The following is a 15,996-nucleotide window of genomic DNA, read 5'->3' as shown; positions in this document are numbered from 1 at the left end:
TGTACAGGCTGTGCCTTGATTCCATGTTGAAAGAATTAATGTCTGTCCTACCTACCTCATGGGGCTTTTGTAAGGATAATTCCTGCTCAAGATGCTTTCCCACCTGATTTCCCCAAACCTCTGTGACATAGGAAGGCAGACACTAACTTATTCCCATTTTTCAGATGTGCAGACTGAGGCCCAGAGCAGTTAAGGTTCTTGTTTGAGCTCACACAACTTGGAAGTGATGGAGCCAGGATTTGAACTCATACTTCCTGATTCCAAATTGAGGCCTCATTCCCTAGTCCGTGTTCATTCATTTGTTCATTTGTTCATTCATTCCACAGTCATTGAGTACCAGCCCCAAGCTGGTTAATAAGTTAACGAAGTAGTCCTGGAACCCAAAGGGCTCAGCAGACCAGATGGAATACTCAAGGAATGGTGACACCGTGGGCCTGGTGCTTTTGCAAACTCAAAAAGCTGCAGAAGCACAAAGGTGAACTCACACCTGCCTGAAGGACTCTCAGAAGACTTCCCAGAGGAGGTGACACATGAAAGTTAACCGGCAGAGGGAGGGGCAGAAGGAGCACGCCAGGTAGGGACACCAGCATGTGCAAAGGCCGGAACTGCGAAGTTGCTTGGCCTGCTCGGAAAGCAGTGAGCCAGGGGGATGTGCTCGTGAGTGAAAGGGGATGAAACATGAGGGTGAGGAGGGAGGTCAGGCCTGCTGGCAAAGGCCTGGAATGGCAAGATGGTGGCCCTTATTCACATGCCAGCCGTACTCCCAGGATGACAAAATTACGTGCTGAAACTTCTCTTCCGGCTTCTGCCAAAGCCACTCACGGAGGTACAAGGCCCCAGCCTTGGCCATGGTGGGAAATGCCTTGGAAGAGCGGCTGCAGAGTGCTCGGGGGCACTCTCTCATTTCTAAGCCCTCGGTTTGGTCAGGCCTGCTGGGCCCCGAGTGGCTCTTTGGGCCTCCCAGCCTCTTTCTCCTTTGGGTGGGGGGCCCTGGACACCCGCTTCCCTGGACAGCTGATCCTGGACCTCCTTGGTCTCTGGCCATCCTACCTGTACCTCTACTGTTAGGGGAGCTGGTGGCAGGCAATGGCCCCACTCCCAGGGCTGACCTGAAGCTGGAGCCCCTTCCTGGGCATGGACCCCTCCTTCGGGTACGTGTGGCCGTAGTTGATCTTCCAGGTAACTAAGGCGGCAGCTCCTTCCAGATGTGCTCCTGCCAGCAGGCTTGGTTCTAGGAAGTGAACAGAGTCCTCATGGCAGGGAGCGGGAGGAGGTGGGGGACATTGGAAACATTCTGCCCACGGTTTTATGGTCTGTGTTTGCACGGCTGGTGTCTGGTCTCCAAGGATACATGCAGCCAATGAGGGCTGGGTTGCCAGGGTCCTGCTGGAGAGGAGGAGCTGGGGACTCAGAGGCTTTGGGGCTCTCCATAGGCTGTAGGACAGACTAACCCAGAAAAAGGAGCAAAAGCCAGCCACAACCCACCCAATGTGACAGACAGGAGGCCATGTTCTATCCCAGAGGGACTCAGGGCCCAGGCCTTTCTCGCTCATACCCAGAGGGTCTTGGGTGGCGCATCAGGTGCCATAGCCTCTACTCCACTCAGCAAACCCCAATGTACACCTACTATGCACCAGGCACCCAAGAGGGTGCAAAGAGAGGCAGTCTCCACCCTGGGGACGTTCTGGACACATGGCTGAGACATAGCTCTGCCACTCCATAGCTGAGTGGCCTCATCTGTACAACTGGATGATCATGGGAACTACCCTTAGTACTGAGAGAACGACATTAGGCCAGTGTATAACAACTTAGGGGCAGTGACTGGCACGGAGGAAGGAAGCCCTCTATGAGTGTCAGCTGCTGTTTAACAAGTATCTGTTTTGTACCAGCTGCTGTGCTGTGCTCCATATGGCCTTAAATCATCCCAAGGAGGGGCTCTCATAACCTCCTTTGCAGGCAGGGAAAGGAGGCTTAGAGAAATCATGTGTCTGCCCCAGGACACACGGCTAGTATGTGGTGGTGCTACTCTGTGCCAGGCCCTGGGCTGGGGGTTTTACTGAGGGATCTCACTCAATTCTCACAGCGACCAGGCCCTCCAAGGTTAAGTACCAGTGAGAAGGAGGTTACCCACAATGCCCTGGGGCCACTCCCTTTTTCACTCTCTGCTGGGTGTGTTCTCATTTATTCATTCAACAAACATTCATTTGCTTTTGACCCTATACCAGGCATGAGCCAGGTACTAAAGGCAGATGAAGAGGGACAGAGTCCACATGCTTCCTGCCCTCAGGGTTTCTCTGACCAGAAGGGGAGACGGACTCATAATTGGATGGGGAGAGGGGGAGGCAAGGAACGGGGGATGTGGTCAAGGAAGGCTTCCTGAAGGAGGTGCCCTTTTCTTGAGACTTGAACTATGAACACGAGTTACCTGAGCAGAGTAGGGGAAGACTGTTGCAGACTGGGACTCCCAGTCTGAAAGGCAAAAAAAGGGCACAGCTGTATGGACTGTCCTCTGTGCCTCAGTCTTCCCAACTGTAAAATGAGGGCTATGAGGAAGTCTGGAAAATTTGGGAAGATTAAGAGCCAGCTGGTTAGGTAGGACAGCCTGGGCCTGTATATCTCCTTTGGCTCACAGTGGTCACTGATTAATTGTGCAAACACCTTTTTAACCCAAGCTCCCTGACCTGGCTGTAAGTAATACCATTCTTTCCATACTGAGGGCCTTCTATGTGTCAGGAGCTGCAAGTGAACAAAACTGACAAAATGTCCTGCCCTCATGGAGCTTGCGCTTCTGGGCCCTGTCTTGCTCAACACTGTATCTATCTCCAGGGTCCCTCTGAATGTACTGCCTGGCAGACAGTAGGTGCTCATTAAAAGGCTCAAGGAAACGATGCATAGGGGCGCTTCACATGAGCTCTGTTGCAGGTGGGTGGGCGCGGAAGGAGGGAGGGAGGAAAGTCAGGAGTTGCTGGGCTGTAGGGTGCAGGACCCTCGGAGGGGGTCTGTTCCCAGAATTCGAGAAAGCGTCCCTGATCCAAACTGCTCCCACCCCCAGGCTGGTAAGTCCAGGTGCCGCGAGGAAGAGAAGGCAGAGGTGGGTGTCGCCTTCCTCGGGGCTTGGGAGACCCAGTGCCTTCTCGACCGCAGCAGGGTCTGTGCTCAGTGCCGCATTTCGCGTGTCCAAGGCGACCCCTGGCGGTCATCGTGGCGACGACAGCCGAACGGCCGTCTTCCCACCCACGAGGCCGACAACCAGACCCAGCTGGCGTGGCTGTCCCCGAGCTCCGCTGAGGGGTGCATAGGCACCCCCCCGGGGGGAGGGGGATGGGAGGGTGCAGAAAGGAGCCCCCAAAGTGCTACTTTCCAAGGTGCCCAAGAAGAGCCGACGGCACACAAGGAGAACCGCTTTTAGATTCCGAGTGCCCACCTGTGCCAGGCTCCCTAGTACAGTGCTCCGCTTCCGACCCCGAAATTGAGGTTTCCCGGCTTTATCACAGCCTTGACCACTATTAACCTCCCAGAGCTCTGGCAAACTCCCTTGTAAAATATGGGGATAATCATAAGACTAAGTGCCTAGCATTAATGTGTTATTTATGATGAACAATTTTCTGAGGCTAGATTTATTAACTCATTAAAAACCAATCCAAAAAAACCCATCCAACAACCTCTGGAAGGTGTGGAGGCAGACCCCAGGCCTGTCTCTGGCCTAGGCCTGTGCTAAGGGGCAAGGGGACACTGAATCTCAGAAAGCAGGGGGGCTGGGAGGTGAGCTCCAGCTGTGCTGGGACTCACTTAACGCTCCTCCCACCTTCCTGGCCACGTCCCCTGGCCATCAACAGCCCACCTTGCTGGGAGTTGTCATTGGCCCACCCTATCCACTCCCACTGATGAAGCTCTACCCCAATCCAACGCCTGTGGCTCTGTCCATAAGTGCATCTCCTAGGACTCAGTATTTAATGTGTCCTTACAGTAGCCCCTCTTGCATTTAAGCTCTTGCGGCAGAAGAATCATCTTAGGCAACTTACACCAATAGTAGTTATTTTGTGAACACTTACCATGTACTGTACACTGATCTGCTCTTTACATGCATTTTGTCAGTTAATCCTCAGAACACTCTACAGGGTCCTATTACCCCATTTCATTGAAGGTAAAACTGAGGCACTGTTTTCTGTGAGGGTGTTCTGCTGGAAGTCATAGCAGGGTCAGGATTTGAATCCACTGACCCATGCTTATAACTACCATGCTAAATGGCTTCCCAAAGTCCCCCCCGCCCCCGTCATTGAGGTACCCCTTTCACTGTGCCTTGGGGAGCTGAGTCTCCCCCATTCAGACTGCCCCTTGGGTGGGGGTTTGCCCAGCCAGTTAGGGGATGGATGTGTTGTGAGATCTTTCCAGAGGTTAATCTTAGACTGTAAGTTTCCCATTATTTTCCCATTTCATGGATGAGATCACTGAGGCAGAGAAGGTAATTGCCCCAGGAGTCTGAGCTGGTAAGTGGCAGAGCTGGAACTGGGATCCAGACTTGAACCTGCAACATCTGACCCACTGCTTTTTTTTGAGCATTCCTCACACACTAGTTTATTCTACTGCTACTTGCGTGGGCTGCTTGTAGCTGGGCCTGAAGCTGGCATTTCCGGGGTTTGGTGCTTCTGCCAAGGTTTCCTTCTCTGAGATCACCCTGCCAGTGGTCAGCATCAGCTTTGCCCGAAGAATGTCCACACTGACAGGGAGAGGCGTCCTGGGGCCTTGGGAAGGCAGTGAGTAATAAAAGGCTCGCAGATGCTTTCATCTCTGAGCTTTGTCCTAGGGAGATAAGCAAGTCCGAAATACGAACCACCCTTGGATGTGAGCCACAGTCAGGCCAGTACAGTCCCTATCTCCTGCCTGCCTGCTTAGAGAATTCTTGAGGAAGAGAGAAGGGGTATGCAGTAGGCCACCCTAAATTCCTTGTACATGAGCTGGTCCCCTGTGGGCTCAGGGGCCCAGACAAAAAAAGCCTTATCACAAAGCAAAAAAGATCCTTTGTTTTAAAAGATTTCTCCCACCATGTGTTTGGGCAGCATCCTTAGGACAAAGCCAGAGAAAAAATCTAATTCAGGCTTGCCTTGAGCGACGTGACATTTTTACTCCCTCTTGGAGTTATGATTTGCTATTGTGAGAAAAAAAAATGAGCTAAACAAGATGTGTTCTGGGAGAATTTTCATTAGCGGAATACTGATTACAAAGCCCCTTCCCCTCCAAGGCAATGGAGATTTGGACAGATTTCATTCCTTTCCCAGACCTACTCCCATCAGGCCCAGCATGAAGGCCAAAGGGCACTTACATTAACGATCTTGTCCCCATTTTAAAATACAAACTTGGGGGGGTTGACAAGGATGGAGCACCCGTTTTGCCATTAACCTTTATTCTGCTAACTTTTCAGGCTGTGCATTTTGCAGGGAAATTAAATCCCTGTGTGCCTGACTCATTTTACACCAAACTCATCAAAATGTGGCCTTCAAGACCCCTTTGAAGTCTTAAAACTAGACATGTGGTCAAGGGCCCAAGTGTTTATAAGTGCATTGGAAACAGCACAATGTTAATGAAATGTTTCCTTCTTGGCAGCATTGCTGAGTGCTTCCCTGGGTTGCAGAGTGAAATCTGAGGCAGAGGCAGGCATCTGGGCTTGGGAGGGGGCAGGGCCTCCCCTGGGTTGAGGATCTCTGCAAGGCAGCTGCCAGCAGCTGTCTGCCTAACCTCTATCGGCCACTAAAGAGCGATGGTCCAGTCATATCCTGGTAGGAAAGGGTAGTCAACCAGTGAAAGTCAGCACCTGGCTTGTCTATGGTTACATTTCAGTTTTCAAAGTGTTTGTACGAACAATAGCTGGTTTCCATAGCAGCAAGTCCAGGTGCAGATAAGAGTTGCCCTGTGGCTCTGGCCATGGACCAGTAGAGAGGTGCCCAGGTTTCACCCTGAGATGTCTTTCATAGAGCTGGCAGAAAATTGCCAGTGCAGCCCCCGGTGCTAGCCAGCAGCCCCAGGACGTCACCTCTAGAGGGTGCTGATCACAGATAGCAGTGGCTGAGACTCCCCCAGGTCCCAGGGGGGTTTCATGTGATGCTGACAACCACCCTGAGGGAGGCTCTCTCTGAGAGGTGAAGCAACCTCGCAAGGCCACAGAGCTATGGCATGGCTGAGCCAGTGTTTAAGCCCTGAGGTACCTGATGCAAAGTCCACATCGCTAACTTACAAATGCTACCTCCCCAGAAATCAGTCAGGTTTCAACAAGCTATGGAAACCAATGGCTGTGACCGGTGCTCCTCAGTGGGCAAACCCAGCCTGCTGTGGCCTGTCCAGACCCCACTGGGCAAAGCCTGCACTCCTCAAAGCCCTCGGACCTTGTCATGAGTCCTGTAACAGTCATTCACGGTGCAGAACCACAGATAAGGGCCCTCCCTCAAGGAGCAGGAGGAAACCTCCGTTCCTCCAACCTCCCTCCCACCTCTCAGAGGTAAACAAATAGCCACCCTGATCGACAACCAGGTGTCAGGAAGAGACACAGAAGGTTCCAGTCTTCCTCCTTGCCTGTCCTTCCACCCCTCACCCCCAATGGAGAGGGCGGGGGGTGGGGAGAGGCAGCCGGGACTTACCACCACTATGGCAACTACCAGGGGCTTATGGGGGGCTCTTGGGCCCCTTTCCTTCTGTGCTCCTGCTCCTGCAGTGGTATAACCAGGGAGGTAGAGCTCCTGTCTGCAGGACACAAAAGTTGGGTGCAGGATATGCTCCAAGTGAGCTTTGGGACTGCAAACATGTCATTGCAGTACCTGAGCTGGTGTCACTGTGACAGTGTCACAGCACTGCTGCGAGGGGGAGGGGCTAGGTACTCATACATCCTAAGCATGAAGCAAGCAGAAGCTTTTCCTAGCAGGAAGGAGCAGCACAGGAAGACAGCGGGAGGGGAAGACCACAACACCAAGTATGAGCCCTGCAGTCCAAGGGCAGTGGATGTCTTGTTTGAATCAATTCCCGAAAAGGAGGGTTTCCCATGCAATTAGGAAAAAGGGTTTGTCTCCCTGTCTCTCTCTTAAACCTCAGCCTCCACCGAGGTGGGTTTCACATGTGGGAGTCTTACCCAGGGCACGCCCCAGCAAACCTCTCAACAGGCTGTGGGGGTGACGGGACCCATGCACCACCACCCCAGTGCCCCTCACCCTCAGGCTGGCCCTGTCTACATAGTAAAGGCTCACAGAGAAGCGAGACGTCCCCCTGCAAAAAGAGGCGAGGCTCACGGTCCAAACAGGTTGCTAACCTATGTCCTTCCAGCCGGGCTTGGAAGAGCTGGTCAAAGACTCAAACCATTTATTCAGAAGTGACACCATCCAGGAACACCAGGGGAGCTTTAAGGAGCAAACATTTTATTTAATAAGTTATAAGATACAATTTACAGTCGGCATTTGATTCCAGTTTTGCTTCCATATCCCCATTTCCAAGGCCTGTGTTCCTTTCACATTTGGCTTTGGGCCGCTCGTTTCTAAGAGTGGGCTTTTGCCAACACTTGCCGCCAGTGGCTACACCTTGGTGAAGGTGACCCACCTGGTCAACTGTCCCACCTACAGATGTACTCTCAACAACAGGGTCACTTCCTCAGGACTGAGCAGCACATCAGAAGGGTCTTCCTGCCACAGCCACTACCTATTTGGTCCCTGCAGTGTCCTCCAATGCTTTAAAACTTTATTCCAAAGCTGGTCTGCAGGAAAGTGTGCAAAATGCCTTACTCCCTCGTTTGGGAATTTTGCACCTACATCTTGCTTCCCAGACAGCCTCAGATGACATGTGGTCAGGGCCAAATACATAGCCACCATCAACTATGTAGCTTGTACTATTTCTGCCAAACAGTAAAGGAACACCGATGAGCTGCTGTCCTTTCCACCGCAAAAATTCCCTTTCAGGCCAAAGGTCGGCAGGAATTTCATTCTTTCCTATCTAAAACTTATTTTCCAGAAAAAGTGACCCCCGAGATGGACTGGGATGGGAGTGGAGTGTTATGTTGCGTGAAGGCCCCCACTAACACACGGACGCCCCTGCAGCCACTTCAAATGTGTTGGGAAGGCTCATCAGACTGACAAATGGCTGGAGCATGTGTTATGAACAAGGGCTAGTGTTGGTCAAAAAAGGGATCTTTGGCAAGTGTGCGGGGGCTGCTTCCCACTGCAGAATCCCCTCAGACCCACCGACTAAAACGGACTTGAAAAACAAGAGCAAAAACATGGCTGCCAAGATGGTCACACGTCCTGACTTTGCAGGGAAATAATTAGCAGAACAAGGGGCGAGGAGCAGGAAGACATTCAGGCCATTCGGGCTAGTCTGCCACCATGTACACTCTGCCCTTTGAGAGACGGGAAGAGGCCATGGAGAGGGGCGGGGTGGTAATTAGTGTTAAAACAATGCTGTCTACCTAATAGCCTTTTCCTCTGTAATATGGGCACCAGAAGAGATGAAGTTGGTTTTAAGCCATCTTTGTTTCTAAATGACAACCTAAACTAGGTTTCTTTTTCCTTGCCCCTCCTCCTGGTCTTGTTTCATAAATTGGTTGCCAATTTCACTTTTTAACTAATCGGCCTTGCCTGTGCTCTTGGTTTGTCTGCAAATTCCAACTTGCTCAGCACACTGCATAAGTTTGCATTTCTGAAGCGCCCCCAACACATCCCAGAAGCGTCAGTTTAGGACTTCTTTCTGAAGGAACTTTAGAATGGCAATGTTTTTGGAATGGAGTTTCAGACCCACACACAGGCTGGAGGACATGGTACAGAACGAGTTACAAACAAGCAACAAAAACAACCACCAGAACTCCTTCCAGGTTTGATGAGAACTGTTTTAAGGCACTGTGACGTGGAAGGGGCTGCCCGGAATGTGCTCCTCTCCCCACTTCACAGCCAGGACATAATCGCCCTTCTCCTTGACGACATACGTGACGCTGTACTGCTGACTGCCCACATGCTTCATGGACACCTCTTCGCAGGGCGTGGTGGGGCCATGGACGCCGATCAGCAGCATGTTGGAACCTGGGAGGCAGAGGAGGGGGATGGGAGCCAGAGGAAACACACCACTTACTGCCTGTTGAGCTTCTACAGTGATGCTGGGGGCCCGAGAGGGGGGAGAGCGGGACGACTATGAGCAGGACTCACAGAGCCTGACAGTGTGGGTTCAAATCCCTGCCCCGCCACTTCCTGGCCAGGGGACCTTGGACACGGAACTTTACCTCTTCCTGTCTTAGTCTCCTCATCTGTAAATAGGGGGTGACACTAGCACTTACCTCATGGGCTCATTGTGAGGTTGAGAGGCGTTATCATATGTGAAGCCCTTTGCACATAGTAAGGGCTATCTGTGTAGGTAGATCTCATTTATTCTCATAAGAACCTTACCGAGGGTACTATTATCACTCCCATTTTAGAGAAGAGGAAACTGACTTTCAGCAAGAGATTTAGTAACTCTCCCAAGGTCACATGGCTGTCAAGGAAGGGAGGGCGGGATAGGTAAGTAGTGGAGCCAGATTTCCAGCCCACATGTGCTAGATGCCAGAACCCAGGCAATTAGCCATTGACACTCAAATAAATACCCAAGTTCAAACTGCAATTAAATTTGAAGCAATTAGTGGCAGAGAAGAGGCCAGGTTACTGATTCAGTTTGTTCATCTACAATGGGGATAGCGCCACTTTTCCTATCTTCGAAAAAAATCAAGAAGCAAAAGAGAGGAAAAGCATTTAAAAATACTAAGTGCAGAAGAATAGGGTAATAAACACAGTTACTTGCAAAGGGCTGGGTTACATGAATGGGTGGGCACTGCAGACCAGAGCAGAGAAGACCACAGTATCAGTGAGTGCTCTGCTGCCCCCACCCCCACCCTCAGCAGGGCCAGGCTTCCTACCTGCTTTGCTGCAGTCCACCAGGAAGGAACTCTTCTGGCCCACGAAGGCCTTTGAGAGCCCTGCCCCCTTAGAGGTCACCTTGCTGGCATCTGAGGAGGCCTTGGGGATGGCGCTATAGCAGGTCTCCGTTGAGGACCTGGTCACTGACTCCACCAGGATGGATGAGGTCTCATTGGCCAAGCCAGGGCTGACCAGACGCTGGCCTAGGACACGGAGGGGAGGGAGGTGGGTGTGAATGGCCAGATCCAGTGGGTCTGTCAGCCAGGAGGCAAGTGCCCCATGTAGCAGCCCCAGGAGAGCCTTTACATCCCAACACCCGGATCTAAATGTCACCATTTCCCCATCTCACACCCATAATGTCTTCTATGGGGTCTCACCCCACACAACCAAGTTCTGGCTTTCTGGGCAAATGGACGAGCCTGGTCTTGGCTGACAAGGCCTAGCAATCCCTCCCACATAACCACGTGGCACCCTGTAGGCTACACACCTTCCATTTACATGAAGCATTATGAATAAGCAGTATAGACGTTTGGGATGACATATAACAAAATATCAAAAATTATTCTGCATGCAAGAAGATGATTTTTCTATCTGAAGTTTTAATTTTTCTGCAATGAGCCTATATTACTTATATAACAGTGAACCCAAGCAGAGCGAGACATATGGAAGGAATTCACCATAATATTTATGGTGGTTACCGTGGGTGGGGAATGTGAGGTGGTTTTACTCTTTGGTATTATTTCTAGTGTTCTGAAGGAGGCACATTTTTATAAAGTGAATAAAAACTTTTGATTGTTTTAAAAGTGAAGGTTAGAAAAGAGGAAATTTTTTTTCAGGCCCCGATCTAAACACATACATAAGATTTCCAATATGTAAACAGTTCTTTCCTGTTAGAGACAGAAACCATCTAACACGCTTTCTCAACTCCATACTCCTGCCCTGCCTATTTATTTTACAAGTTTTGAACACGCACTCCCCTCTGACCTGTCCTACCATTTCTTTACAATCAAGATTTAAAGTAGATTCAACAAATCTAAAATGATCCACCGTTTCTACTACCAAACAGCTCTGTGGATAATGTGACAAGGGGGAGGAATGATTTCAAAGGTGTTTGGTTACCTGTGACCTTGGCCTTGAAAGGACTACCCACGATGTGGTTGGGCCCGCCGTATTTGACACCAATCAGGTAGTTTCCAGGGGCCATGGGGGTGTACATGACTTTGTACCCTTCTGGGGTTTCCTGGCAATCCATCTTAACCTTGGACGGGCCTTCAATGGTGACGGATAATGTTCCCGGCCCCGCTCGGGTGGTGTTGATGAAAAATTCAGACTGGATACCTGGGATTAAGGAAGACGAAGTAAATATCACGTTGATGGGTTGGAGGGATGAGGGGGTATGATTTGGGGAGCATTCCTGGGGGCACTGAAGCAGTGCGGGGGACACACAGGTTCCCTCACAAAGGGGTCCCCTTGGCAGAACCTACTGGTACTAACTTTAACTTGGAGCAACGGGAGCAGAGAGCGTCAGGCCCTGGAGGCGGTACCTCCCTTTCCAAGGCCCAGGCAGGAGTGTGGCTGACATTTTGCCCACCAGCACCAACTGCCTGGAAACTGTGTTCTCACCTCTGGGCATGAGCTGTGGCTGAGGGCGAGAAGCCCGGGTGGTCATTGGGAGCCCAAAGTGCTGCTTCAGCTGCCAGGGCCCAGCTCTGCCTCCAGGGGGTGTGGAAGCGTGGGCACCTCTGACTTTGCCTTTGTCCTCTGCGTGAAACTGGAGAAGCCCAGAAGGCCCCGCATCTCCGACTGCCTCTTCAGGCTTCCTGCCCCAGACACAGGCTGGAGACTGGCACAGCTGCTAGGTCTGCCAACTGCTCCCCGCTTGCCATGAATACCAGCCACGAGAATAGGACCAACTCAGCAATAGCTGATAACTGAGTGCCACTTGCAGCACTCAGGCTCCAGAGCCTGTGCTAAGCATCAGTTTATGTGCCCAGTGATTCCTCTTTAACAAATGACACTGAGGCTCAGGGTGGTTCAGCTACTTGCCAGTCAGAGCTACAAATAAGAAAGTGGTAGCGTTGGACTCTGAACAAGTCTGCAGAGCTCCGAGCCCAGGCCCACTTCTTGGCCACTGGATGGGCAGCGTGGCTGCCTCAGAGGCCCATCCTGCAGCCCCAGGACACCCAACCTCTTGCCCAGCCCGTGAGGGCCTCTGGCTCAGACATCTGTCTTGTGACAAAAGGAAAGCTGGGCCAAAAGAGAATGCCAACTGATGACCATGGTGGCATTCCTGCCTGAGCCCAACGCCCTGCAAAAGCCCCCGCTCTCTCAGGCCTCTTTCCGGTCCAGTGAGGGCCACTTGGGGGCTCATACACCAGCTGTAAGTCTGCTACAGTGCCCTCTATGGGGGCACAGCAACCGCACGCAGGGCTGAGCTTTTTCCAGAGCCCTGGGCATGCCCCAGCTGGGAACTATTTTGGTTTAATTACAGCTTGAAGGGCAGAGAAAGAATTATTGTTCTGGTTATCAATAAAACAAAGGAGCTGCTATCATGTAACCCCCAAATACAACCCAGCTGTTTCTGGAAGCTCCCAAGGCTGTTAGCCCAGCACTCTCCCCCGGCCCCCCATGTATTTCAACCTTGTATCTAAACTGTGCCTCCTAGAAGCCCCTCAGGCAGCAGCTGGAGGTCTTCCCCCAAGCCCCCATGTATGTGCAGCTGAGTTCCTGTGAGTGTAACCATGTTTAATGCAGCTCTACTCCATCTTTAAGGTGGGTGAGAGCTAAGGGAAGGAAGGAGGCTCTTAGATGACACCTCACAGGTACTGGGGTTCCTGGAACATTTCATCAGGAAAACTGCTTCTCCAACTTGAGGGTCTGGAACTCCGTGGTCTAATTCCTGACCTCTAACCCCTCGGCAGCAGAGTCTCACCCCAAATTCTCCCCATGCCGCTGCTCCGAAACCTGCAGAATGGACCATTTAAAGCTCCAGCCAAGAGATACAGCAAGTCCACCCATAAAAACACAGGGAAGTTTGCTTTGTTCTGAAGGTCAGGATGCCAGGCCCTCCAGCGGCTGCCCACAGATACCTTTTCATTCCATGCACAATGCAGCTGTGTAATCTTGGGATGGATATTTGGGAAAAGGCTTGGGAGCAGGAGGGCTAGGAAAACAAGACGGCTTCCCCTTGACAAGAGCAATATTTACACAGGGTTTGAAACAGGCATGCTCTGTACCTCTCCCTCCTGGTTGGGAGTCTCCCTGCAAGACCAGCTCCTTCTCTCAGCAGCGTCCAGCGCTTGCAAAGCAGCCTGAAACCTGAGTTCGTGAGAAGGCCTGCGAACAGCCAAGAGGAAGCGCGAGGCCCCAGGCGCAGCAGGTGTGACCCAGCAGGAGGGTGAGGTGGCTGCTGGCAGCTGCAGGAGACCTCAGTGGCTGCTGTGGGGCCTGGACCAAGGTCTGCTGTAGCACCAAGTACCAGGCAACCCCCACCTGGGTTTCCATAGTTGGTGGCTTGCCAGGGGCCAAATGCTTACATTATCATTCCAGGGTAGCTGGGAGGACAGGACTCCTAGTTTAGGACACGTACAAAGTGGGCCAGGGGTGCAGTCACTACCCAAGTGAGCCAGACACTTGGGGAGGCAGCAAAACTCAGTGGTTAGGGCACAGGCTCTCAGGCTGTGGGCCTGGACTGATTGTTGGTCCCTCTCTCAGCGAAGCTTGGTGAATGCCTCAGCCTTTCTGAGTCTCTTTCCTCATCTGTAAAATGGACATCGCCCAGGGTGAAACCATGCCATGTCCTTTACACAAGAAGGACCAACTGCTGGCCTGCAGTGCAGTGTGGAGCGGGTGGGCCTGGGAGTCTGCAAGCACTCACACACCCCTGTGGGTGGTTCTGCTGAGGCCACTGTCTGGCCAGAGTCCCAGGGTGGCACACCAGCGGGCGAAGTCACTCTTGCACATCGGTAGGGTCCCTTGGCCACTTAGGACATTCACTCCCCTCAGGTAACCACAGCCACTCATCCCCCTTGCCCGTGGGGAGGTGGGTCTGCTCTATCCCACTCAGTGCATCAGGGGGAGACTAAGAGCAGAATATGTACATACAAGGGATTCAAGAAAGCGGGACCAGAGCTGCCTTCCTGAGGGGCCAGAGTAACACCCACATGCAATTCGTGTCCCGGTGAGCCCACGCCTGTGGACGTTCCTTGCACAGAAGCATAACAGGACAAGCTTCCCACCCTGGCGCTCCCCGTAATGGGCACCCCCTGATGCCCCCCTCTCGGTTCACGGTCTGAACACCATCTGCAACCATTACAAGGGGAGGAGATCTGTATGTTTTGACATGGAAAGTTCTTCTAAGATGTCAGGTGAAAACAGCAAGTTGTATAACACTACGTGCACTAAGATTATCTTTGTAAAACAAGCAAAACTATAGTATATGTCTACCTTCCTAATGAACCAACTAGCTAAGCAACCAAGCGACCAAGAAAGAAGCCTGACAAAGAGACAATCTGAACGGCCCTCCCTGCACTGTCAGCCGTGCTTCCTCCTGGACCACGTGGACGAAGGAGAGGCAAAGAGATGGAGTGAGTGTCACTTTATATACTTCCTTGCTATCTATATTTTTCACAATTAAATGTGTCCTATCTGTAACAAAGGTAAAAAACAAATTGTACCGAGTCCACAAACTTCAGAATTCTTCAACTGTTTCCATCTTTTCTCCTCCTTCATTAGGATCAGAGAATAAAAAGAGACAGACCGTGACAGGTCTTACTGCTGATTCAATGTGTTTCTGGGGGCCTGGGGACCATTAAAGGTACTAACAGGTAGGGGACATCCCAGGAGGCCTGTTACATGCACCATGAATTCTGTACAGGCAAGGAAACCCTCAAAATGAATGACACTGGGCTGTATTTCCTCACTATCAGCGAGTGTCCTGGCCCTAAAGTCAAGGAACTGAAACACAACAAACAGCAATGAGTGTGAGGGCCTCGGAAGTGTACATTTTCCCGACATCCCTGGGCACAGCACATACGAGGCTCGAAGATTGCCATCTGCCCCTGTCCCTGGAACTGGCTCAATTGAAGATGAGAGGTAGAGGTGGCATGTTACCTGTGGTGCCGCCCTCAAGCCCTGCGCCATAGGCAGACACCAGGGCCGGGTTCCCCGCTTGTCCAGGCTCCCCAACACGCACTTTGAAGGGGCTTCCAACCACGTGGCTCCCATTGAACTTGACATCGATTGTGTGGACACCATTCTCGTGGGGGATGAAACGAACAGCATACTTATCTAGGAGAGTGAGGAAAGGCATGGGGTAACACCAGGCAAGTGGATCCCACCAAGTTAGGGGAGGACAAACGACAGGAAGCCATCCTGACATGGCTAATTTCAAATCATTAACAAGGTAACAGTTTTACTGGAAGTCTGGCACTCGATATGTTGGATTTCAAAACTATATGGGCCTATTTGTGTGTCCTCAGTCAGCCCTTTGACAAATGCATCCAAATCTCAAGTCCTGTTTAATCCTCCAGAAGGACACTTCTTTTTTGAAAAGCTCACTTCTTGCAAAGTTTCTCTACTTGGCCACGTGAAGGGGAAAACAATTGTTCCAAGTGGGGCTAACGCTCCTTAGTTAAGTTCCAAGCTAGCAACTGCCCCACAGGGTAACAGCCAGGTTTTCCCCTGTGAGTTTGAGTCACAGCATGTGGCAAGGTAGTCTGTTAACTGCAGTGGACACTAAGGATATCCATCCAGCGTGTAACACCTGTCCACCCCTTTCTTCCTCTTGAAGAAGTCCCATCTGGGATGCAGAGAGCATGTCTCCTCCTCCCTCTCTCGTCAGTCTCTCAGCCTCTCCCTGGCTCCTTGTTCCCTTCACTCCCTTCAGAATTTTTGTTCCCCAATGCTCCACCCAAACCCTCTTTTCTTTCTCCTCTGCTACTCTCTCCAGAGCTGAACCTCTGTATGCAGCTGCCAGCCCACACCCTTCAACACTGCACTTCCCCCGACAGTCCCTAGCTGTGTACCCACCCCTTCTCTATGAAAGCCAATGTGCTTCAGGGGAAAGGGACCCCACCCCCACATCCAG

At 51.7% G+C, this 15,996-nt stretch overlaps 1 protein-coding gene across 6 annotated transcripts in view; it reads right to left on the bottom strand.

Moving 5' to 3' along the window:
- Positions 1 to 7,376: 7,376 nt before the first annotated feature.
- FLNB (filamin B) overlaps positions 7,377 to 15,996 on the bottom strand; it is a 125,403-nt gene continuing 116,783 nt past the window's right edge. For all 6 annotated transcript variants that reach the window (XM_019724157.3, XM_019724160.3, XM_019724158.3 and 3 more), the window contains 4 exons: positions 15,021 to 15,197; positions 11,028 to 11,246; positions 9,908 to 10,111; positions 7,377 to 9,044 (listed from right to left, as the gene is read on the bottom strand). In XM_019724157.3, the coding sequence (XP_019579716.3) occupies positions 8,857 to 9,044; positions 9,908 to 10,111; positions 11,028 to 11,246; positions 15,021 to 15,197 (788 nt within the window). In that variant the 3' untranslated portion in view covers positions 7,377 to 8,856. The remainder of the gene's footprint in view (positions 9,045 to 9,907; positions 10,112 to 11,027; positions 11,247 to 15,020; positions 15,198 to 15,996) is intronic.

The sequence above is a fragment of the Rhinolophus sinicus genome, chromosome 5 (assembly GCF_057876585.1).
Source record: "Rhinolophus sinicus isolate RSI-liver-muscle chromosome 5, RSI-T2T, whole genome shotgun sequence".
Lineage (NCBI taxonomy): Eukaryota > Metazoa > Chordata > Mammalia > Chiroptera > Rhinolophidae > Rhinolophus > Rhinolophus sinicus.
The sequence above is the reverse complement of the archived record's forward strand: the minus strand, read 5'-3'. Positions and strand labels throughout refer to the sequence as shown.